Source organism: Microcaecilia unicolor, chromosome 2, assembly GCF_901765095.1.
Source record: "Microcaecilia unicolor chromosome 2, aMicUni1.1, whole genome shotgun sequence".
Taxonomy (NCBI): domain Eukaryota; kingdom Metazoa; phylum Chordata; class Amphibia; order Gymnophiona; family Siphonopidae; genus Microcaecilia; species Microcaecilia unicolor.
Window position 1 is genome coordinate 488283349 of NC_044032.1, and position 23908 is coordinate 488307256.

At 42.2% G+C, this 23908-nt stretch overlaps 1 protein-coding gene across 5 annotated transcripts in view; it reads right to left on the reverse strand.

Annotated features, from left to right (window-relative positions):
- The window catches only part of HAUS3 (HAUS augmin like complex subunit 3), a 54685-nt gene that overhangs the window by 21301 nt on the left and 9476 nt on the right, over positions 1-23908 (reverse strand). For 3 of the 5 annotated variants that reach the window (XM_030192580.1, XM_030192579.1, XM_030192582.1), the window contains exons 2-4: positions 23132-23163; positions 12937-13918; positions 1588-2030 (exon numbers count right to left, since the gene is read on the reverse strand). In XM_030192580.1, the coding sequence (XP_030048440.1) occupies positions 1588-2030; positions 12937-13845 (1352 nt within the window). In that variant the 5' untranslated portion in view covers positions 13846-13918; positions 23132-23163. Of the gene's footprint in view, positions 1-1587; positions 2031-12936; positions 13919-21470; positions 21515-23059; positions 23164-23908 lie in introns of those variants that run through there. The other 2 variants (XM_030192583.1, XM_030192578.1) reach the window with 2 other exon arrangements.

A 23908-nucleotide genomic window follows, 5' to 3' on the forward strand; every position in this document is an offset into this window, starting at 1 on the left:
AGGTTTACCGGTCTGTAATTTCCCAGATCACCCCTAGAACCCTTTTTAAAAATCGGCGTCACATTGTCCACCCTCCAATCTTCAGGTACTACAGACGATTTTTATGACAGGTTACATATTACTAATAGCAGATCAGCAATTTCACGTTTGAGTTCTTTGAGTACCCTTGGATGTATGTCATCTGGTCCAGGTGATTTACTACTCTCAGATGGAACAGTGGATGATTTGGCAGAATGTTGAAAAATAAAACATTTACAAGCTGAAAGCCAATTAAGGAAACAAGAGGATAACATAAAATTTCTCACTAAGACCAAGAGGAAAAGCGGCTGGTGGAAATAAAAGGACACAAGAAGCACTTAATTTTATTTTTTGTGAACTGTGGAAATGTGGTGGAACTGTGGAGGTGGTGGAAATGAAAATGGTAACAGAATTCAAACACGCGTGGGATAAACATAAAGGAATCCTAATTAAGAAGGAATGAATCCTAAGGAGCTTAGCCGAGATTGGGTGGCAGAGCCAGCCGGTGGAGGGAGGCGAGGATAGTGCTGGACAGACTTATACGGTCTGTGCCCTGAAGAGGACAGGTACAAATCAAAGTAGGGTATACACAAAAAGTAGCACATATGAGTTTGTCTTGTTGGGCAGACTGGATGGACCATGCAGGTCTTTTTCTGCCGTCATGTACTATGTTACTATGACCCAGTTGTGAGACATGCATAGTGAAACCACTACTCAGATCTCTCAGTAATGGTACCAAACCTAATTCCCAGGTCAGAACCTGCTAGTCAGCAAAGAGTTATATTAAATACAGTTCTAGATATTTGTACTTTCATTTTGGCATCATGTGGTCACCAGTGCTTGCTTTGTTGATGACGATCAGAGCAGGACAAATACAAAGTAGCAGCTGAAGGATAAAGTAACTATTTCAACAACCCTGTATTTTCTAAACTTCTCTCAGCTAAAAAAAGAAAATGGGGAGGGATAATTGTACAAATTTGAGCAAAAAATACCATAGTGTGAGGCAGGGGTGAAGCCAAACTTTAGGCTTTGGGGGGAGGAGGCAGCCTGAGCCCAAATGGAAGGGGCACAAACTTTTGACCCTCACAACCCCACATACCTCAGCTGGTGGTGGCCCCAAGCCCCACTAGCAGAAGCCCTCCTTCAGCCAAAGTCTGGCGCTTTTCCTGGGCTGCCATACCATGCAAGGCCCCCACCCCTGCGCATGCTTGGCTTTCACAAAACTGAGCATACATGAGAGAAGCCCACCTCCTACGCATGCTCAATTTTTATGCATGCGGAGGGGCTGGGCCTCCCTTAACCATGCTAAATATCACAAAAAAGAAGCATGTGCTGGCGGGTAACTGATTTGGCAGCAGCCCAAAAAACATAGCAGGCTTTGGTGGGACTTGGGAACCCCTGCAGCCAAGTTGATGTGTGTCTCAATTTTTTTTGGGAGGGGGGAGGCTGAACCCAAATTGTCCCCACCCCCCCGTGGCTATACCAGTGGAGTGAGGTAGACTAATCATTCAACAGTCAATGTAAAGGATGAATTGAGGGAATAAAGCAAACAATCATTAACATACGTACCTGTGAGTAGAGGTGTCATTTGAATCAATAGTGTTTCTTTGTTTTGGATACTGAATGAGTGGATCCAACAAACTGTCGAACCTCTTCTCTAATTCTTTGCTGCTATGCTTCAACTCCTGAATTAGGTTTTCTAGTTGACGGTGAATTTCTCTGTGTTTTCTCAACTCAATTTCATAAGCTAGCTGTAGCAGCTCAAAGGATGATTTCTGCTTTATCAGCTGACCACACACCATATCTTGCCTGGATGTGTAATAGTCCTGTCGAGCAATCTGCAGATCAAAATCACCCTTCACAATAGGCATATTTAATAACTGTGCATTATCTTTCACTGAGCAAGGGAGAGTTTCTTTATTAATTTGGTCCACTTGACTTTTTAAAAGCAATAGCTCATTTTTTAAGCTAGAAATCCTTGTCTCCAGCTGTTGTTCTTTGCCAACTGCCTGCTTTAAAAGAAAATTTTTATTAAAATGGGTAAACAAGCCTGAGACATAGCATATACAATTTTATTTTCTGTAGTTTGCACCCTACAAGAATTGGTTATATGTTCTTATAATTCAGTTCCCAGTTCTCATACTAATCTGACTGCCAAAACTAAAGCAGAAACTAAAAATGAGGTATTAGTTTTTTAGGATATTTTCTTATGTACCATTATGCTTACAAGATACTATGAAATTATAAGTGTACAACAGAGCAGAAGAGATCTCAAGGTTTTGTGAAAGTTACTATCATATGGTATCAATTACTAATCTCCCCAAACAAATATTAAAATCTGTCATGAAAAACACTTTTAAAACTTTTACAGAACTTTCGCCAACACAGGTTAAAGAAACCAACTACAGTAATTCAGTCAAACTACAAATTTTGTTTTCATATACTAATGAGGCTCATTTTCAAAGCACATAGACTTACAAAGTTACACTGTAACTTTGTAAGAATATGTGCTTTGAAAATGAGCACCTTTTGCTCTTTTAGATATAGATATAAATACATTTTCACTCTTCTTTATTAGGCACTTCTTAAACTACAATATATGTTTTACAAACAACGCTGAGCATCAAGACACCTTATAAAAGAAACAATAAATAGAGATATACATACAGAGAAGATCATTTTACATGCCCTCATATGGAAACCGGAGTAGCAGTGGGCTCTTATCTGTTCCCCACCCCCACCCCTCAATGTATTGTACTGAAAATATAGCAAAAAGAACAAAAGAAAAGAGTATATGCATACCATCTTCAGGAGAAGGCTCATGCGTCTGTTTGATTTTTTCCCCCCTCTTGACCCTGAAGCTTGTTCCCACCACATCCCTAATCTTAAGTAATCCCAATTCCTCCCTCCTCCCGTCCCCTCTCCACCCACCCCTGCAGCAGTCAGCTATCTATTCATAATAGACTATTGTTGTCAGTGAATGAAAATCCACCAGTAGGGCTCAGAGACCAATTGAAAAAATTTTTCCATTTTGATGAGTCTCCATGTCTGGCATCTGTTCTCTCAAAAAGTAACAAATTAAACATCAGGTCTCTCTATTGTTGTAGTCCGAAAGGTGTTGCCTCCCGCCAATTCAGCAAGGTCACTTTTTTCACCACTGAAAAGGATTTGGTGAGATGTACTGCATTCCCTCCCCAGGAGTGGATGAAAGCTGCCCACCCTGAAAAATGAAGATCGGAATGGAATCGCACATCAAAGGCTCGGCTCCAAAAAAAATCCCTAATTCACAACCAGAAAGACTGTACTTTAGGGCAAAGCCAAAACATATGTGGTAAGGTCACTTTGGCAGAGCCATACTTTCAACCAACTCAGATTGTTCTTTATACGCCCATCATGAGGCTACAAAAATTTATATTCAAGTTCCCTAAGGGACATGTTAACAGTGCTCAAACCAATGTTCAGAAACTATCTTTGACCAAAGTATCCTCTATGGTACATCCTAAATCCGATTCCTAGGTACTGGTCAAATCTGCATAAGGTAGACCTGGGAGGAGGTCTCTGAAGTACTGATAGAAGCGTTTAAGTTTTCATCTCTTCTCTTTAAGCTGTAAGCATTTATCAATAGATTGAGCCCTAAGTACCATCATATGGGGCCTCTCAGATCTTGGCTATAGTGTCTAACCTGTAAACAGGCAAAATAATCAGTAGAGTTAAGATTATAAGAGTCCTGCAAAATGGAAAAGGGGGCAATCTTCGACTGATCAAAGAGGAGGTCACCAATCAAAGATAGGCCCCATATCTGCCATCTACAAAAGATTGGATTGCTGAGACCTGATTGAATTACAACCACAGACAATATTTATTTTTATTTTTTGTTACATTTGTACCCCGCGCTTTCCCACTCATGGCAGGTTCAATGCGGCTTACATATTGTATACAGGCAATGGAGGGTTAAGTGACTTGTCCAGAGTCACAAGGAGCTGCCTGTGCCTGAAGTGGGAATCGAACTCAGTTCCTCAGGACCAAAGTCCACCACCCTAACCACTAGGCCACTCCTCCTAGGGGGAAACAGTGATCTCCTGGTTGGAGCTTAAACAACTGTTTCCAAGCCCATCTCATATTTCCATATAATATGCATTCTTAAGGACCTATTTAATTTCTGACTTGGGGCATGGAGCAAACATGTCCCAGAAAGGGAGGAAACTTATCTCCTTTTCAAGTGTAAGGGGTGTAAAAGCAACCATGTTCTGTACTGAATCTTCTACATGTCTCATGCTGCAAGCTAAAGTTCATAACTTGAGATTTTAGAGCCTCCAATCCCCTTGTTTATTGGTAACATAAGAATGTTTGAAATTCTAGCTTTCCCTCCACAGAAATTTCCTTACAGCTTTAAAGGTGTTTTTATTTATTTTATTTATTTACAAGAATTTGATATATCGTCTTAACTAATATCTAGGCGGTGTACATTATTAAATGTAAAAGTATAAAGTGATGAAAAGAATCACAACGTATTGATAGGAAAGTAACACATTCATTCATGCAGACTGGATACTATGACAAAAAAACAACATGAAATGAAAGACTATTAAGGAAGAGGGAGGGAACAGGGAAAAAGTAAAATATACAGGAGAACAAACTGCGCCAGCAGCTGCAAACATCCTATGAAGTATTAAAGGCTTGGTGAAATAACCAAGTCTTTATAGCAGATTTGAATTTCTTGAATGCAGATTTTGCTCTGATATAGAGTGGGAGAGAATTCCAGTGGAAAGGGGCTGCAAAATAAAAAGCACAATGCCTGTTAGTTTCAAGAATGGCCTATTTGGGGTTGGTAAGGACTAGACGAAAATCATTTAAAAGACTGAAGTAGACACATAGGAGAATATGAGATGGTAAGATTCAATAAATATTGAGGCAGGCCAACCCGGATTGCCTTGAAGGTGAGAGTTAATAGCTTGTGAATAATTCTTTGGCCAATGGGGAGCCAGTGGTATTTCTAGAACAAGGGAGAGATGTGATCCAATTTTTTTTAGTATAACAGACTAACCTAAATGCAGTGTTCTGGAGTGACTGAAGTCATTCGAGCATGTAACCTGGTGCTCCAAGGTAGATAATATTACAGTAATCTATTCTCAAAATTAGTAAGAACAGGATAAGTGAGTGGAATGCATTATGATCAAAGTATTTCCTAACAGAACAAAGTTGCCTAAGGATAAAGAACTAATCAAAAAATTAATTTGCTCTAAGATTGACTCTAACCCACAATATAGAATATAACAAGAAGAATTTATTTTTAAACAAAATGAAACTTCAACAGCCTGGGGTGACTACAAAAGATGGTCGTCCCCAATGTCAACAGCTCCTATCACCAGTTTCAATATTCCTCTGAGCCCCTGCAAGGAAAAACAACTTCCTAATGGAGAATAAACCGTTGCAGCCAAAAAAACCAGAGGAATTTATATCTTCAAAAATCTATATTGGGTTAGAGTCAATATCATGCTGAAGATCCAAAAATTAAGAAAAATTATTATAATATGTGCACAGAGAAAACTTATTTCACTTGGCTAAGCCACCCGGGTGATAACAGGTGTCCTCAATTTCACCAGACATCCAGCTGGGACTTGCTCAAAGTTCAACTGTAGCACCACACAGTATCCTCAACAAAGGGCCCCGTTTTGTCTCTGCCTCAGGAAGAATCCATCACAAACAAAATCTCTCTGACATGAGAGAACCACAAAATGGCGACTGGCTATAGAAGCGCTACCTTTAGAACCGCCCAATAGATGACATCATCCAAAATATTAAATTCTCATAGATCAATCAGCACTTGTACTAATTGTGCTTAACTCTAATTAATAAAACACTTCCCATTCTAATGGGCCATTCAGACCCATAGGAAACATAGTTTGTAATTTGAAGATCCATCTTTTTTCCTTTTGATGTAAATACCGAGACACATCTCCTCTCCGTCCATTATCATTAAGTTGTTCAATCACCAAACAACATAATTTTCAAAGGAGTGCCTCATAGATCCATGTTTTACCAGCAGAATATGAATCTTTTCAGTATTAATACAGTGTTTATGTTCAAATTAGCCTAGTTTTGAACCGCCGTTTGGTCTGCCCAATATATTTCAATCCACAGGGACAGCGAATCAAATAGATAACTGCTTTAGAACAGCAGTTGGTAAAACCTCCAATATAAAGCCATCTCATGTTGTAATCGTCCCAAAATTTAGAGGTTTCTTCCATCACATCACACATAATACACTGGCCACATTTAGTACGAACAGGATTCTGAACATGTCTCTTTGACCAAACATCTGTTTGACATAATAAATCAGAAAAATTAGCTCATCTTGAATATGTAACCATACAATTTTTTCGTGCAATGAGCTGATAGGATGTTCCAGTGACCAAGTATCATCTTAGCAATTCTTGGAGATAATAAAATACAAGATATATCTGAATCAGAACATATCCAAGACTTCTCCTCTAAAAGGTGCTCACGATGGCTAAACAATGGTCTTTTATAGGCATATCTAATCACTCTTTTAGGATATCCTCGTGTTTATAACGTAGTACTTAATTGTACAGCAGCCTGTTTATATTTACTTGAAGAATCACATATCCTCCTACAGCGCAAAAACTGTGCAAAAGGAAGACTATTTTTTGTATGATTAGGATGCATACTGTCAAATGCAAGTAAAGAATTACGATCTGTGCCTTTGGTGTAAATATCAGTTTCCAACAACCCATCATGTCTGCTAACTTTCACATCAAGAAACCAGACCTCTAAAGGATGAGAAACAGATTGAAACTTAATGGTAGGTAACAAGCATTCAAGAAGATCACAAAATCATCTAAAGGGGATGGGATGACATTTGCCCAGCCTAAAGTTATGCTTTTTTAATGCAGGGGGGAGCGGGGAGCAGCGGCGACCTTGGGCGGGGCGGGGGCGAGGGTCCATAAAGGATGCTCCTGATGAGCGTTTTTGTCCCCCGAGATTTTTTTTTTTTTAACATTTTACTTTTTTAAGCTGGGCAGCCCTAACGAGAGGTACAGACCTCTCGTTAGCTTTCACGGAGTTTTCCAGCGTTAGGGCAAGCGGTAAACTTTGATGCATCTCATTTCAATAGGGTTTCTACACAATTTGCTCATCTGCATTCCGTTTTCGTTTGCTGCTACCGTCGTCGGAAATTGGGCTTTAATACATGCCAGGGTTGAAAACTTGTTAGTTAAAGTGTGGTTAAAGGCTCATTTAGTGCATCTTGTCCTTAGTGTCCGAACCTTTGCAGTCGATCCTTTTAGTTTCTTTTTAACCATTTCCCTCATTTTATTATAGTCACCATTTTGAAAATTAAATACACCCCATACACCCACAATTGCAAAGTTACAAGGCCCTATTATCAATACAAGTCCCACAGCAGGGAATGCAAGGGTGTGGTCTAGGAACACAGCAACAGGGTACTGTACTAACAGCTTTCTCATTTAGGTTCTAGAACCAAGATCTTCGTGTCTCATGTGTAAGAATTCTGATTTTTTCCTCATATTTATCACTGTTTAAATTGGTTTTGTGTCCAATTAATCTACTATCTATATTATGTATAGTGTGTTTACTGCTATTAAGAACATATGTGTTGCATTACTGGGCCAGACAGAAGGTTCATCAAGCCCAATATCCTGTTTCCAACAGTGGACAATCCAGGTCACAAGTACCTGGCAAGATCCCGAAAAGTGTAAAATCGATTTTATGCTGCTTATTCTAGAAATAAGTGGTGGATTTTCCCAAGTCCATCTTAATAATGGCTTATTATGAAATTATCCAAACCATTTTTAAACCCTGCTAAGCCAACTGCTTTTACCACATTCTCTGGCAACAAATTCCAGAGTTTAAAATTACACACTGAGTGAAAAAATATTTTATGCAATTTGTTTTAAATTTACTAATTAGTAGCTTTACTGCGTGCTCCAAGTCCTTGTATTTTTCGAAAGAGTAAACAAGCAAGTTACAGCTTCCTGTTCCACTCCACTCAATATTTAATAGACCTGTATCATTTTTGTCGCCCTTTTCTAATTCCACTGTATCTTTATGTTTAAACGGTTTTTATTGATATTGCAGCAACAGAAACATTGTCATATAAGACACTGCATATAACATTCATCAAACCTCGATCAAACTATACAACCATTTGTTAATGAACATGTATCATTTTTGAATTTTTTATTACAGTATTTTTTAATTTACTCCCATCAGGATGTAATTATCCTCCCCCCCACCCTCCCCCAAACCCCTCCTCTACCCCCTCCCTCCCCGCCCCCAGACCTGGAGATCTATTCAGTAACAGCCCGTGGGGTTCACCCTGCATTTAAGAGTAAACTACGACCTCTATGGCTTAGACTTCGCAGATAAGGACCCCAGACAGCCAAAAATGTGACTCTCTTGTTCTTTGAGAGCCGGGATTCTCCAGCCTCCCAAGATACCAGCTGGTGCAACTGGTTTCTCCAATGCCAACATGCTGGAGGATCTTTAATTGTCCAGTACTGTAAGATGCATTTCCTGGTCAGTAAGCTCATCTTACGGAGCAGTATTGTTTCAAATCGATTCTGCCCTCTAAATGACCCCGGGATGTCTAAAAGCAATTGTTCAGCTGTCCTCAGGATCCGAAGCCCCAGCCGTTCCTCCCAAAAACCTCGGACCCGTGTCCAAAACCTTTTCAAAGTGGGGGCAGCTCCAAAACATATGCAGCATTGTGCCAGGGTCCTTTCCACATTTGAGACACTCTGGGCTCCAATTCCCTCCCATATGGGTTAGTTGAGCTGTAGTTACATATCCCCTGTGAATACAGCGATAGGCACATTCTCTCAAACGAGCATCAGATACTAACAAGGGTATTCATGCTATCGATTTAGTGATATCCCATGATGCTACTCCAACCCCCAATTCCTTTTCCCAAGTACTCTTCAATCCATTGTATCTTTTTTGACCAGAATTGCACACCATATTTGAGGTGCGGTCATACCATGGGGCAATATGAAGGCATTATAATATTGTTTTCCATTTCTTTCCTAATAATTCCTAACATTCTATTTGCTTTCTTAGCCACCACTGCACACCGAGCAGAGGGTTTCAACATATCATCAACGATGCCACCCAAATCCTTTTCTTGGGTGGCAACTCCTAATGTGGAACCTTGAGTCATCTAGCTGTAGTTTGTGTTCCCCTTTCTCACATGCATCACTTTGCACTTGCTCACATTAAATGCCATCTGCCGTTTGGATGCCCAATCTCCCAGTTTTATAATGGCTTCTTGCAATTTTTCACAATCCTCTTGCGAATTAACAACTTTGATCAGAAAATTTAATTACCTCACTACTTATTCCCATCTCTAGATCATTTATAACTATGTTAAAAAAGGAGCAGTCCCAGCATAAACCCCTGGGGAACCCCACTAGCTACCCTTCTCCACTGAGAATACTGACCATTTAACCCTACTTTGTTTTCTAATTTTTAACTAATTCTTAATCCACAATAGTACACTACTTCCTATTCCATGAATTTCTAATTTCCTCATGAGTTATTCATGAGGTACTTTGTCAAATGCCTTTTGAAAATCCAGATACACAATATTGACCAGCTCACCTTTATTCACGTTTATTCATCCCTTCAAAGATTTGTAGTAGATTGGTGAGCCAAGATTTCCCTCGACTAAATCCATGTTGGCTTTATCTCATTAATCCATGCTTATACATATGCTTTTGAAAATCCAGATACACAACATCAACCGGCTCCCCTTTGTCCACGTTTGTTTACTCCTTCAAAGAATTGAAGTAAATTGGTCAGGCAAGATTTCCCCACACAAAAGCCGTGCTGACTTGGTCTCAGTAATCCATGTCCTCGGATGTGCTCTGTAATTTTGTTTTTGATAATAGCCTCTACCATTTTCCCCGGCACCGACGTCAGACTCACCGGTCCTATAATTTCCCGGATCTCCCCTGGAACCTTTTTAAAAAATGGGTGTTACATTGGCCACCCTCCAATCTTCCGGTACCATGCTCGATTTTAAGGATAAATTACATATCACTAACAGTAGCTCCGCAAGCTCATTTTTCAGTTCTATCAGTACTCTAGGATGAATACCATCCGGTCCAGGAGATTTGCTACTCTTCAGTTTGCTGAACTGCCCCATGACGTCCTCCAGGTTTACCGTGAAGTCAGTAAGTTTCTCCGACTCATCCGCTTGAAATACCATTTCCGACACCTGTATCCCACCCAAATCTTCCTCGGTGAAGACCGAAGCAAAGAATTCATTCAATCTCTCCGCTACGTCTTTATCTTCCTTTATCGTCCCTTTTACCCCTCGGTCATCCAGCGGCCCAACCGATTCTTTTGCTGGCTTCCTGCTTTTAATATACCGAAAAAATATTTTGCTATGTTTTTTTGCCTCTAATGCTATCTTTTTTTCGTAATCCCTCTTGGCCTTTCTTTATCTGCGCCTTGCATTTGCTTTGACACTCCTTATGCTGCTTCTTGTTATTTTCAGACGGTTCCTTCTTCCATTTTCTGAAGACGTTTCTTTTAGCCCTAATAGCTTGCTTCACCTCACTTTTCAACCATGCCGGCTATCTTTTGGACTTCTGTCTTTCTCTTCTAATTCGCGGAATATGTTTGGCCTGGGCCTCCAGGATGGTATTTTTGAACAGCGTCCATGCCTGTTGTACAGTTTTTACCCTCTCAGTTGCCCCCCTAAGTTTTTTTTTTAACCGTTCTTCTTTAATGGATGAAAAGAACTAATTTGCTTGTCACACATATGTACACATACCCCCAAACTAAAACTGCACATAACATAGCAGAACTTGCTTATCTACTTCTACTCCAAGATCACATTCATGCACCTTTTTGACTTCACGTGCAATTTTGTTAGTCCCCTTATGTTCTAACCCCTGTTGCTCTATCATTATGTTTCTATATGCTCTACCCGTTTACCCCCTATTCTGTCTATTAAGATGTTTTGTTGTGTAGTGTGTCAACCCTGAAAATAACATACTATTCCATAACAAGTACTATTATTTGACGCTGAAGTTGTCTATTGCCTATGTCGGCTGTATACTGCATTAGGTTAAAATGTTCAAAAGTCAGTAAACAAATCCAAATCCATTCATCAATAAATACAAAGATACTGTTTTAAAAAGAAAGTAATCTTTGTAATCTCATTTTTGTCTTTAATTTTAATAAATGAGTTCCATCTTATAGCAAATCATAAAATCAGGAGCCATTACTGGGGTAAGGGAAGTAGTGTGTTCTGGAATTTTCTGGCCTTTTCTTTTGGGTCTGCTTATTTCTGTGCGTTTCCACTGACAGTTGCAAGACAGTAATTTCTGGCTGACCACAAACTGACAAGACCCCCGTTGAAGGTGACATCCCACTCTGTTACAAACATAATTTACTGAGCAGAAGTGTGGCAAGAACCTCAATACACCTATCACAATTGTTAGGTGAACATGCGGGACTTCTGATTGGTGCAGGACAAGAGAGGGGTGTTTGGGAACTACAGTCCTATAAAGGTACTAAGCAGACAAAGAGACTCTGAAATAGCTCGGCTGGCAAGAGAAGCTTCATATCCTTGCTCAGCAGGAATATTTCCCAGGAAATACACCTTTTTCTCTTTTTATTATTATATTGGTGAGAATTATATTTTTGCAGCTAAGAGCTTTATATCCTTATATTCTTTCATATTTTTCTCCCTTTTTCTTTTCTTTCATTCACCTTTATAACTTTTCTAACTTTTCTGCAGACTTACAGCTAATGATATTTCCTGTCATTGGTATCCTCTAAAAGCTCCTATCCTTCTTCCTCTTTCTGCAATATAAGATATAATTACTATTTCTTTTGCAATTGCCTAAGTTATCATTGTTTGGTTTTCTATGATTCCTGGTGCCTGACAGTTATAGAAGCTCCTGTTGTAGTAAGTAATAAAAATTCCTTTCTTTTTTTTACTTCTAAGAATAGCACCTAATGCAGCCACAACAGGTGAAGGTCTAAGAAACACAGGGGGGGGGGGGGGGGGAGGAATCTCTCCCTTCCACACCACCTCTCTCATCTAGACTCTAGTCCAACCCAGCCAGTCAGCAATCCCATCCCCCACCATCCTGCCTGGTGAGCACAAACTTCTGGCAGCAGCTAACTTCTCCATCTTTCTCTATCAGTCACAAGACGGTATTCTACCTTAGCTGCGCCGATATCATCATCAAAGGCCCCAAGCATACACCTTTGATAATACATGTATCCCAACATGTCAAAAGTAGACTTTTTTGGTCCTTCGGTGATGTCACCAAGGCAATTGGGAAACCAGCCTCAGTTGCCTGGATCATATGAAAATTTGAGATATGAGAAGCCAGAAACTATGCTTTACACTGATTCAACATGCTAGACTATTTAACTTTATGAGTTAGAAATGATAAAATAGTTTGGACTTTTGCTACATTCAACTGTTCTTAAAATGTGGTTTTCAGTGATTCCCAAGTGAAAAATCACAGGCTACTCTTCTCAAAGCCAATTTATAATTTCTAGTGAAATCTTTGACCAGAAGTAAACAGCCATTACTAAAGTTCTACAAAAATTAATTGCAGTACATTCTTTGTATAATTTTAAGAACACATTTTCAAAAGTGTCATAGGCTCAGAAGGAGGCACTGTAGCGGAATCAAAGAAAGCCGCTGTAGATTGGTTGTGCTCCCTACCCACACAGAAAGCTTGGAGCAGACATGCTAAAAACAAATACAAAAAAGGAATTCTAAAATAGCAAAAAGGAGTACCACATACGCAGACAAGAAACCCAGAGTATTAAAGAAAAAAAAAGTTTAAGAATCAACACATTTTATAATAAAGTTTTAAACGGAAGTATTTACTCACCAACACTTACCTTGCTTTGAATAGAATGAAGATTATGCCCTGCCCATTGAAGGCCAATTTTTATACTTTCAGTCTTAGATTTTAACTGAATGAACTGGTGTTTAGCACAAATATATGCTAACTGCAGCCTGGCCATTTCATGCCGTCTCTCCTCACGAACGTCAGTACTTTCATCATAAATTGATGGTCTGTTGATATCAACAAGCTGAAAATTCTCTTCATTTGAGCTTTCAACCAACTCAGTTATTCCTTCAAAAAACTGCTTCTTAGTGTACAAAGTAAGTGCAGAAGTGCTTTGTTCTTCCTGGGACAAATACGTTTCTAGGACAAGCTGGGACAAAAATGTTGCCCTAGGACCTCTATCCTGCCCTTCAGAAAGAGTGAAGAATGAGATGAGCATCTTAACACTTTCAAAAAGGGACTGAAGTTCACTATTTATTTTAATATTTACAGCATTCAGAGCTCTGTGGGGGTCCTTGAGAACTTTGGTCACTTCTTCCTCTTGATCTTTCAACACCAATGACATATGGCTAGCTGAAGCGGCCATCATTTGAAGTTTGTTACGCTGCTGAATTTTTTGACTTTTTACCTTTTGCAGTTCCTGAAGTTCATCCTCTAGCTTCACAAATGCCACTTCATCTGTACAACTGTTTTTTGATTCTGATAATTTGCAGGTTTTCAGAACCTCATCCAAAGCTTTTTCATCTAAGATAGACTTGCCAGACTCCTTAAGAGAATTAAAGGCTATCAGTTTTTCTTCAGGCAACACATGCTGTTTGTTTATATTTCCACAAAACCACTCCAAAAATGACTTATCAACCGTCTCAAATAGCCAATCAAAATCTTCACCATTAAGTTTAGCTGCTTTTTCATAACCAAGTTTTCTTATTGTTTCAACAAAGAGACTTCCAGAGCTCATGATAACTAAATTCTTTGAAAATATTTTCAAAAACTGGTTCCTGTTAAAAATCCTCAAATTGAAGAAGCAAAGCCTGTTAAATCCCAATAAATAAGCAAAATAGTTGTTTAAAATAGGCAATAGTTTTAATAAGAATTCAGCTTATAAAGCAAGGAAAGCGAAAATACTGACTTATAGCAGGTATTCTCCGAGGACAGCAGGCTTTATATTTTCACAAGTGGGTGACGCCAATCGCCCGATCCAGCATTTTGCCACAGCTAAAAGAGAGAGTTTTGTGAAGCGTGACTGTGCTTCACCGCGCGTGCGCAAGTACCTTCCCGCCCGGTGCGAGAACGTGGTCTCCTCAGTTTTATACTATAGCAAAAAATAAAGTAAAAAGAACAAAGGAGACAACTCCAAGGGGAGGTGGGAGGGAATGTGAGAATATAAAGCCTGCTGTTCTCAGAGAATACCTGCTACAAGTAAGTATCCTTGTTTTCTCCGAGGACAAGCAGGCTTATAATTCTCAAAAGTGGGGAATCCCTAGCATCCAGGCTCACCAAAAACAACAAACATTGGTCAGCTAATAATTCTCACAAGTGGGCTCACCAAAAACAACAAACATTGGTCAATTGGGCCTCGCAACGGCGAGGACATAACACAGATTAACCTGAAACTATATACAATATGAATGAGAGTGCAGTTTGGAAAAGAATAAAATGGGACTAGGAGGGTGGAGTTGGATTCTAGACCCCAAACAGATTCTGCAACACTGTCTGCCCGAAACGACTGTCACGTCAGGTATCGTGCTCAAGGCAGAAGTGTGATGTGAATGTGTGGACTGAAGATCACATTGCAGCCTTGCAAATCTCTTCAACGGAGGCCGACCTCAAATGGGTTACTGATGCGGCTATGGCTCTGATATTATGAGCCGTGACATGACACTTCCAAGGTAAGCCCAGTCTGGACATAATAAAGGAAATGCAATCTGCCAGCCAAATTGAAATGGTGTGTTTCCTGATGGCGACCCCCATCCTGTTGGGATCAAAAGAAACAAAAAACTGGGTGCACTGCCTATGGGGCCTTGTCCACTCAATGCAGTAGGCCAATGATCTCTTGCAATCCAAGGTGTGCAAGCTGGTTTCGCCAAGATGGGCATAAGGTTGGGGAAAGAATGTTGACAAGACAATCAACTGGTTCAGATTTATTTTATTTCCATTTTGCTCACACCTTTTTCAGTAGTAGCTCAAGGTGAGTTACATTCAAGTACACTGGATATTTCTCTGTCCCAGGAGGGCTCACAATCTAAGTTTGTACCTGAGGCAATGGAGGGTTACGTGACTTGCCCAAGATCACAAGGAGTGGGATTTGAACCGGCCACCTCTGGATTGCAAGACTGGTGCTCTAGCCACTAGGCCACCCCTCCACCAGATGGAACTCCGACACCACCTTCGGCAGAAACTTAGGGTAAGTAAAGAGGACTACTCTGTTGTGATGAAAGTTAGTATAAAAGATGCATCCACCACTAAGGACTGAAGCTCCCTGACCCTACGAGCTGAAGTAACAGCTACTAAGAAAATTACCTTCCAGGTCAAGTACTTCAGATGGCAGGAATTCAGTGGCTCAAAAGGAGCTTTCATCAGCTGAGTGAGAACGACATTGAGATCCCATGACACTGGTGGAGGTTTGACAGAGGGCTTTGACAAAAGCAAACCTCTCATGAAGCATACAACTAGAGGCTGTCCAGAGATGGGCTTACCTTCTACACGTTGATGATAAGCACCAATCGTAAGCATCAATCATATTAAGGTGAACCCTTATGGAGTTGGTCTTGAGACCATACTCTGAAACGTGTAGAAGATATTCAAGCAGGGTCTGTGTAGGGCAAGTAAGAGAATCTAGGGCTTTGCTCTCATACCAGACAGCAAACCTCCTCCATTTAAAAGAGTAACACCTCTTAGTGGAATCTTTCCTGGAAGCCAGCAATGCCCTGGAGACACCCTCCGAGAGACCAAAGGAAGCAAATTCTAGGCTCTCAACATTCAAGCTGTGACAGCCAGAGACTGGAGCTTGGGATGTAGAAGTGACCCCTTATTCTGAGTAACGAGGATCTGAAAACACTCCAATCTCCACAGCTCTTCGGAGGATAACTCAAGAAGAAGAGGGAACCATATGGAACAATCAGAATCATGGTTCCGCGCTCTTGCTTGAGTTTCAACAAAGTTTTTCCCACTAGAGGTATTGGAAGATACATGTACAGACCTGTCACCCAACTGACAAGGAAGGCATCTGATGCTAGTCTGTCGTGGGCCTGAAGTGGCAAAAAGATCCACCAAGGTGGTGCCCCATGCTTGGAAGCTCTTGTGGGCTATGCCCATATTAGAGAGACCACTTATGCGGTTCCATTATCCTACCCAGCCTGTCAGCCAGGGTATTGTTTGTGCCCACCAGATAAGTGGCTCGAAGGAACATGCCATGTTGGGGAGCCCAATATCACATCCGGACGGCCTCCTGACACAAAGGGTGTGATCCAGTGCCTCGCCCCCCCTTGCTTGGTGTAATACATTGCAATCTGATTGTCTGTTTGGATGAGATTAAATCCTACCTAAGCAAGCACACCTCTCATATGCTGTATTCTTAATTGTTTAAGGAGGAAAAATGACTTCAGATACTCAACACTCACTTTTTAGCTTTTTGGCTTACGTGCTGTGAATGCTTGGCTGCTAGATATCCACTCTTGAAGGTTCCCTTCTTAATGTGCAAATCGTGCGAGCTCCTCACGAGTCAAAAAAACCTCCTGGGCTTAAAGGGCTTAATTTAGTAAACCTCTGCCATGTATGTTATTCTTCTATATTTAGAAAACATTTAAATAACAGCACTTATCTGAGCAATAGCTGCAACTGGGGATGCTCTACAGTGAGCTCCTGTTTCGCACAAGCTTCTTAAGGAGCAGTACCCTCGGCCTTAATAATGAGTGCCCTGAAACACAGTGAAAGCATAATAACTTAGAGGGAGTGGAAAATTCAGCGGTTCTGTTTGGATGAGAACAATTTGATGAGATAGCCAATCTCTGAAAGCCTTTAGAGCGTTCTAGATCACTGGAAGCTGCAGAAGATTGATCTGAAAATACGTTTCTTGGGAGGACCAAGCACCTTGAGTGTGAAGCCCATCTACATGAGCTCCCCATCCCAGGAGAGATGCAACCGTCGTCGGCACTTTTTGTGGCTGAGGAATTTATAATGGAAGTCTCAGAGTCAAACTGGATCAAATTGTCCACCACTGAAGAGAGCGCACAAGCTCTGGCGACACTTGGATGACATTTTCTAGACTCCCCGTGGCTTGATAGCACTGAGAAGCCAGGATCCATTGAGCTGATCTCATGTGAAGACGTGTCATGGGTGTAATGTACACTGTGGAAGCCATGTGATCTATCTCAACATCTGCCAAGTTGTGATCTGCTGAGAGGCACGAATCTTGGACACAAGCGAGACAAAATTGGCTGCTCTCGTCTCCAGGAGGTAGGCTCAAACCCTCTGTGTTGAGCAGGGCTCCTATGAAGTCCAATCGCTGGACAGGGCAGAGATGGGACTTGGAGTAGTTTAAAACGAACCCTAGTAGCTTGAGCACCCGAATGTCATCCGCATGGACTCCTGAGTACCATCCTCTGAGGTGCTCTTTACCAGCCAATCGATGAGATATGGGAACACATGGGCTCCCAGTCTGCATAGCGATGCTGCAACTACCACTAGACACTTGGTGAAGACCCTAGGAGCTGACACGAGACCAAAAGACAACACATTGTACCGAAAGTGATGTGTTCCCAACCAAAATCGAAGATATTTCTGGTGAGCAGGAAGCTTCAGGATGTGAGTATATAATTCCTTAAGTCCAGACAGCATAGAAAATCATTTTTCTGAAGCATCGGGAAAAGGGTGCCCAGGGAAACCATCCTGAACTTTTCTCGGACTAGAAATTTATTCAGGGCCCTTAGGTCTAGGATGGGATACATCCCCCTTGTCTTCTTCTGCACAAGGAAGTACCTGGAATAGAATCCCTGCCCTTCTTCCTCTGCAAGTACCCGCCTGTGCTGACAGCTAAATGAATGAGCTCTTGATGGGCAATTTGGAGGTTTGGGATGCCAACTAAGAATGTATCCGAGATGGACTATTTGAGGAACCCACCAGTCAGAGGTTATAAGAGGCCACCTTTGGTGAAAAAAATTTCAGCCTCCCCCAGACTGGCAAGTCGTCCAGGACGGACACTTTTTCTGCGGCTATGCACTGCTGGAGCCTGTCAAAAGCTCGTCCCTTGCTTTAACTGGGGAGCAGCAGGGGCCTTAGGTGCACGCTGTTGACATGAACGAGGGCATTGGGGCTGAGCCTGAGTAGGCTGGTGAGCCGAAGTGCTGTACCTACACCTAAGATAGTAATAGGTATTCCTCCTTGGTTACCAAAGACCTCCTAGCTGAGGATGATGATGATGATGCAGAAGGCGCCCAGCTGGCGAGAGACGAGATGGTATCAGTGTGTTCTTTGATTTGGTCTGCGACCTCCTTAGCCTTCTCTCCAAACAGGTCATCCCCCTGTCAAGGGGCATCCACCAACCTCTACTGAACAGAATGTTCCAAGTTAGAAACACACAGCCATGAGTCTACGCATTGATATACTTTAAGAAGAGTTCCTGGATGCCACATCAAAAGTGTCATAAGTGGCCCTAGCCAAGAACTTGCGAAATACCTTCTGGTGCTTGACCAACTGAAGAAGAGGCTCGGCATGCTCCGAATGGAACGTGTCAACCAAGTCTGACAGTTATTGCACCGAGTTCCACAAGTAGATGCTCATAAAAAGCTGGTAGGATTGTATTCTGGAGATGAGCATTGAAGCCTGGTACATCTTCCTCCCAAAAGAATTCAGGCTTCTAGCTTCTCTGCCTAGGGGTGCCGTGGCATAGCCCTGGAACTCCTGGCTCTTTTGAGAGCAGATTCCACTATCATGGAATTGTGAGGCAACCGAGGCCTATCAAAACCAGATGTACCATGTATCCAATACTGGGTGTCAATCTTCTTGGGCATAATAGGGACTGACAGAGGGGACTCCCAGTTCCTGATGAGGACTTCGTGGAGTACCTCGTGAAGAGGTGCAGTCACAGCCTCCTTAAGAGGAGATGTATAGCCCAGGAGCTTGCGCATCTTGGCCCTAGGCTCATGCTCCACTTCCAAAGGAAATAGAATGGCCTCAGCCATTTCCTTTACAAAAGATGGAAAGAAAACATCTCCGGTGGAGACCATCTCCTTTCAGGTGGAGGGGAGGGTTCAGAGGGAATCCCATAAGACTCATCTGAGAAAAAGTATCTGGGATCCTCCTCTGAATCCCATGAGCGCTCCTCTTTGGTGTCGGATAATATCTCCCTATGGGACTGCAGAGACCGAACCTGCCTCTGTGCCGATGAACCATATTCCCAACAGCAGCGTCGAGAAGTCGGCTCCTGCCTCGACACTGGCGAAGCTTCCTCCACCGACGTCGAAGGAGTGCCAGCTTGGGTGGCAGGTGGTGCCGGAGGCCACACCACAGGCTGAGGGCCAGGCAGGGCTGCAACATGAGGTAGGGTAGGTGCAAGCACCCCCAATACCAAAGCACACCATTGCATAAGGCCATCCAGCAGCTGAGGAAGCAAGGCCCGGATGCGCTCATCAATGGCAGACACCGGGAAAAGCTGGGGTACTGGCTGAGGCACAGGTTGACCTCCTGGCGCCAACACTTCTCGGGTGCCAAATCATTCGACGCACCAAACTCCCGGCACCACATGTCGAGGGTGACCAACGACGATGCTTCTTGGCCTTTGCTCGAAGCATGTCACCCAGGCTCCTCGGTGTCAACGAGGATAACGTTGAATCCTCACGTCGCCTCAGGGTCGGGTCTGGTGATGGATGGTCCCAGGGGGCCTTTACAGCAGGAGGCCTCGAGACAGGTGGAGACTCACTCAATGCCTCCCTGCTCCCAGTGTCTAAGGGTCTTGAAGCAGCCATGCTTACCAACGCTCCCAATGCTGGTGCGATGCTCGAAGTCAATGCCAACACCTTCGACCTCAATGAACCAGACCTGGCTCTAAAAATCCTCTCTTGTTGAGCCTCTCGGGAAACCTAGGTCCTCTTCTTCATGCGAAGACAAAGAACACAGTTAGCGGGGCAGGGCTGACACTGCAGACATCAAGAATGGGTGTCCGACTGCAATGGGTACATCGCTTGAAGCCGCTGGGAATCTTCATGGACATGGATGGAAAAACTTCGTCAGCTAAATGAAATGACTCTATGGTGCCTGAAAAAGGGACAAGGCATGGTAAAAAGAAAAGAGAAAGACCTGGCCAAAGTCAAGGTCTGAAAAGAGACATGATGACGATGGAAAAAGATAATAAAACTTAAAACCCAGGCAAAACAACTCTTAAGAAAATAAAAGCGAAAAAAGGTTCCAATAAAAGGAGCACAATAACCAAGACGGGAAAAATTGCCAGAAGGCACAAAAAATAGCTCTCAAGAACAAGCGAATGAGGAGAGGACAAGAAAAAAACACCTCACGCGAAAAAAGAAGAACCGAGACTGCGTTCAAGCGACGGGGAGGAAGGCACTAGTGCATGCGTGGTGAAGGGTGGGCTCATGCTTCACAAAACTCTCTTTCAGCTATGGCAAAATGCCGGACCGGGCGACACAGACTGGCATCACCCACTTGTGAGAATTATAAGCTTGCTTGTCCTCACAGAAATGTAATTACTAGTCAAAATATTCAATTCAAGTATCTCTTTTTCCAGCTAGATCAGGCCTCAACAAATTTTCATCAAATCCAGGAGCCGGCAGTTTCTTCTCCACCCCACACCCAATGTTGTCCATAGTGAAGTCTGGGAGGTGGGAGGGGATCCCCTCTAGTTCAAGTTCAGGGGGAGGGATCCCCTCCAAAATTAGAAGCAGGTCCTTTAGAAACCGATTTACTAAGGCTCTTTTCCCATTCTGTGTTTGTAGGCAATGAAAGTTTAATAAATCAGTCCCTTAAGGTACCACCGACAATCATTGACAGAAACTAGCAGTCTCCCACTAGAAACATACTATTAGATGTGTGACATCACCTACTTTGTTTCACGTATCACCATGGCCTGGGTCCCCACCTCTCTCTCATACCCCAGCACCACCACCAGTGCTCCCTCTAAGATAAGCGCGTGAGCAATTGTTCATACAAACCAGGAGCATCACTCACTTAGGGTCAATGTTCACTCTCTGTCTCGATCCTTCCCCGTTTTCCCCTCCATTGACACCCTGACACACCTCAAGTGTGCAGTCAGCAGAGGAGGGAACCAATCCAAGATCTAAGTGTGGGTCACTCTTTCACAGGCATATTTGCAGAGTAGGGCTAGGGTCAGCAGTGCCCCTGAACCCAAGTCTCTCTCTCTCATACCCAACTTTTCAAAATGATTGGGGATACTAAATACAACACGATTTAACACACCCTGGACACTGTGCAGGAGCTTGTTCCATACTCTCAGAGCTGGCACCTATGCTCATATGCCCTCTCCCTAGCCTTCATCCAATTTCTCTCTCTCATACTCCCTCCCCCAGCCTTCACCCTGTGTCTCTCTCTGAGACTGCTGCCTATTCTCCTCACCTTGCTGACTGCAGATACAGAAGAAAACACATCCTACTTCCCTGTTGTGATTCAGCTATATGAAAGCTTGAGCCACATGGTGCAGGAAGTGCTGATGGGACAGTTTCAAGTCCCATGAACTTCCTGCATTGAGTGACTCAAGCTTTCAGAGAGCCAAATCCCATCAGGGAAGTAGGAAATGTGTTTGCAGCAGCAAAACAAAAGGTGCCAGGGTTCAACTTCTAGGTACCATAACAACCTGGCATCTGAGATTTGTTGAGGTCTGAACTAGATCATGCAAGTTTTACATATAAAAGATTATACAAATATAAATTATGCATAATAAAACAGAAAAAGCTTATAAAACCATTCAAAGCCTTATTAAGGGGTCCTTTTACTAAGCCACGGTAAAAAGTGGCCTGTGGTAGTGTAGTTGCGCATTTTGGGCGCACGCTGGGCCAGTTTTTAACGCATCTGCAAAAAAAGGGGCTTTTATTTTAATGGGCCGGGAAAAGGGCATGTGGTAAAACTGAAACCAGCGCGTGCCTAAACCCAGCCTGAGCCCTTAATGCCACCCATTGATCTAGCGGTAAGGGCATGTGCCAACTACTGCCGGAAACGCTGCACTTGGGAGGAAATAAGTCATCCAGGTGTTATGGGCATGCAGCAAATCTGAAATTACCGCCAAGGGGAGCGCTAGCCTGGCGGTAGTCTCAATTTGGTGCATGCAGCATGCGCGTAGAGCCTATCGCACCTTTGTACAAGGGCCCCTAAGAGAATAAAAACGCAAACTTGAAAGCAACTACTACTTATTTCTATAGCGCTACTAGACATTTGCAGCGCTGTACACTTGAACATGAAGAGACAGTTCCTGCTCCACAGAGCTTACAATCTAATTAGGACAAACAGGACAAATAAGAGATAAGGGAATTACTAAGGTGGGGATGATAAAATTTATTTATTACTTTTGTATCTCGCACTTTCCCACTAAAAGCAGGCTCAATGCGGCTTACATAGTAATAGGTAACATAGAATTTTGTTATGTAAAGTAGGAAATTAAGTATAACATAGTAATGATGGGTAGTAATAGGATGGATGGGTAGGTAGAGATAGGTGATAGAGAGGAAGGGTAAGGTGGGAGATAGAGTCTGGGTCAATGTTGTTTTCTCTTCGGTATATGTAAGGTAGATGGGTTCATAAGAGTACTGAACAAGTGAGTAAGGGTTAGTAGTTAAAAGCAGCATCAAAAAGGTGGGCTTTTAGCTTAGATTTGAAGACATACAGAGATGGAGCTTGACGTACTGGCTCAGGAAGTCTATTGCAGGCAAATGGTGCAGCAAGATAAAAGGAACGGAGTCTGGAGTTAGCGGTGGAGGAGAAGGGTGCAGATAAGAGAGATTTACACAGTGAACGGAGTTCCCGGGGAGGAGTGTAGGGAAAGATGAGAATGGAGAGGAACTGAGGAGCTGCAGAGTGAATGCACTTATAAATCAATAAGAGGAGTTTGAACTGTATGCGGAAACAGATAGGGAGCCAGTGAAGTGACTTGAGGAGAGAGCTCATTTGAGCATAGCAACAGGCTCTGCCAGAGAAAGAAAAAGATAGCTCACCAAACTGTTTTGATTTACTTGCTCAAATACAAACATGCTTGCTTGTCAGGAGTCTGCAGAACTGACACTTACTTTCTGTGTAAGTTATGTGTTCCCAATGGTACCTGTAAATAAAGAAAAAGCATTACTGCCTGCAAAAGCAATTACAGCTGCATTAATTTGTAATATGGAAAAATGACTAAGGTAAAAGTTAGTATTACACAACATTCTGCAAATTATATCTACAATTTTACACCAGACACATCAAAAACAGATTTAAAGAAAATTATACCCAACATACCATGTAATATTTCAAATGTGTACACCACAGATAGTATAACAAGTATGCCTCAATGCTCTTCATTACCCTGCAGTGGCCGCCTTCTATCTTGGGCCCTAGTGCCTCATTTTTTCAATACATACATGGAGAATAAATATGCAAATCCCCATCACGGCTTTCATACATAAATATCTTCAAGTAATTTAACTATTACAGAATTTAAAGGCATTTCAGTATGAAGTGTCCTTCAAATCTTTTAACATCACTGAAATGAAATTTCTCCACAAAAAATATAGAATATAAAGATAGTTAAGAACTGTGAAGTCAAGCTATTCTGTTCAAATATTCCTGGTGAACAGATTCCTATCGACCCTCTGGCTTTCCTATAAACTCTCTAAAACTAGGAATCATCTGTGCTTATCCCAGGCTTTCTTGAATGCCACTTCTGCTGTCTCCTTTTGTATGCCTTCAGGTGTAGACCAGAGGTGTTAAACCCAATGGAATATCAAGCCAGAATGGAAAAATACACTGGATATGGGCCAACATGGAGAAAGGGAGTCCTTCTCATGATGTTGCTCATTTGGCCAAGA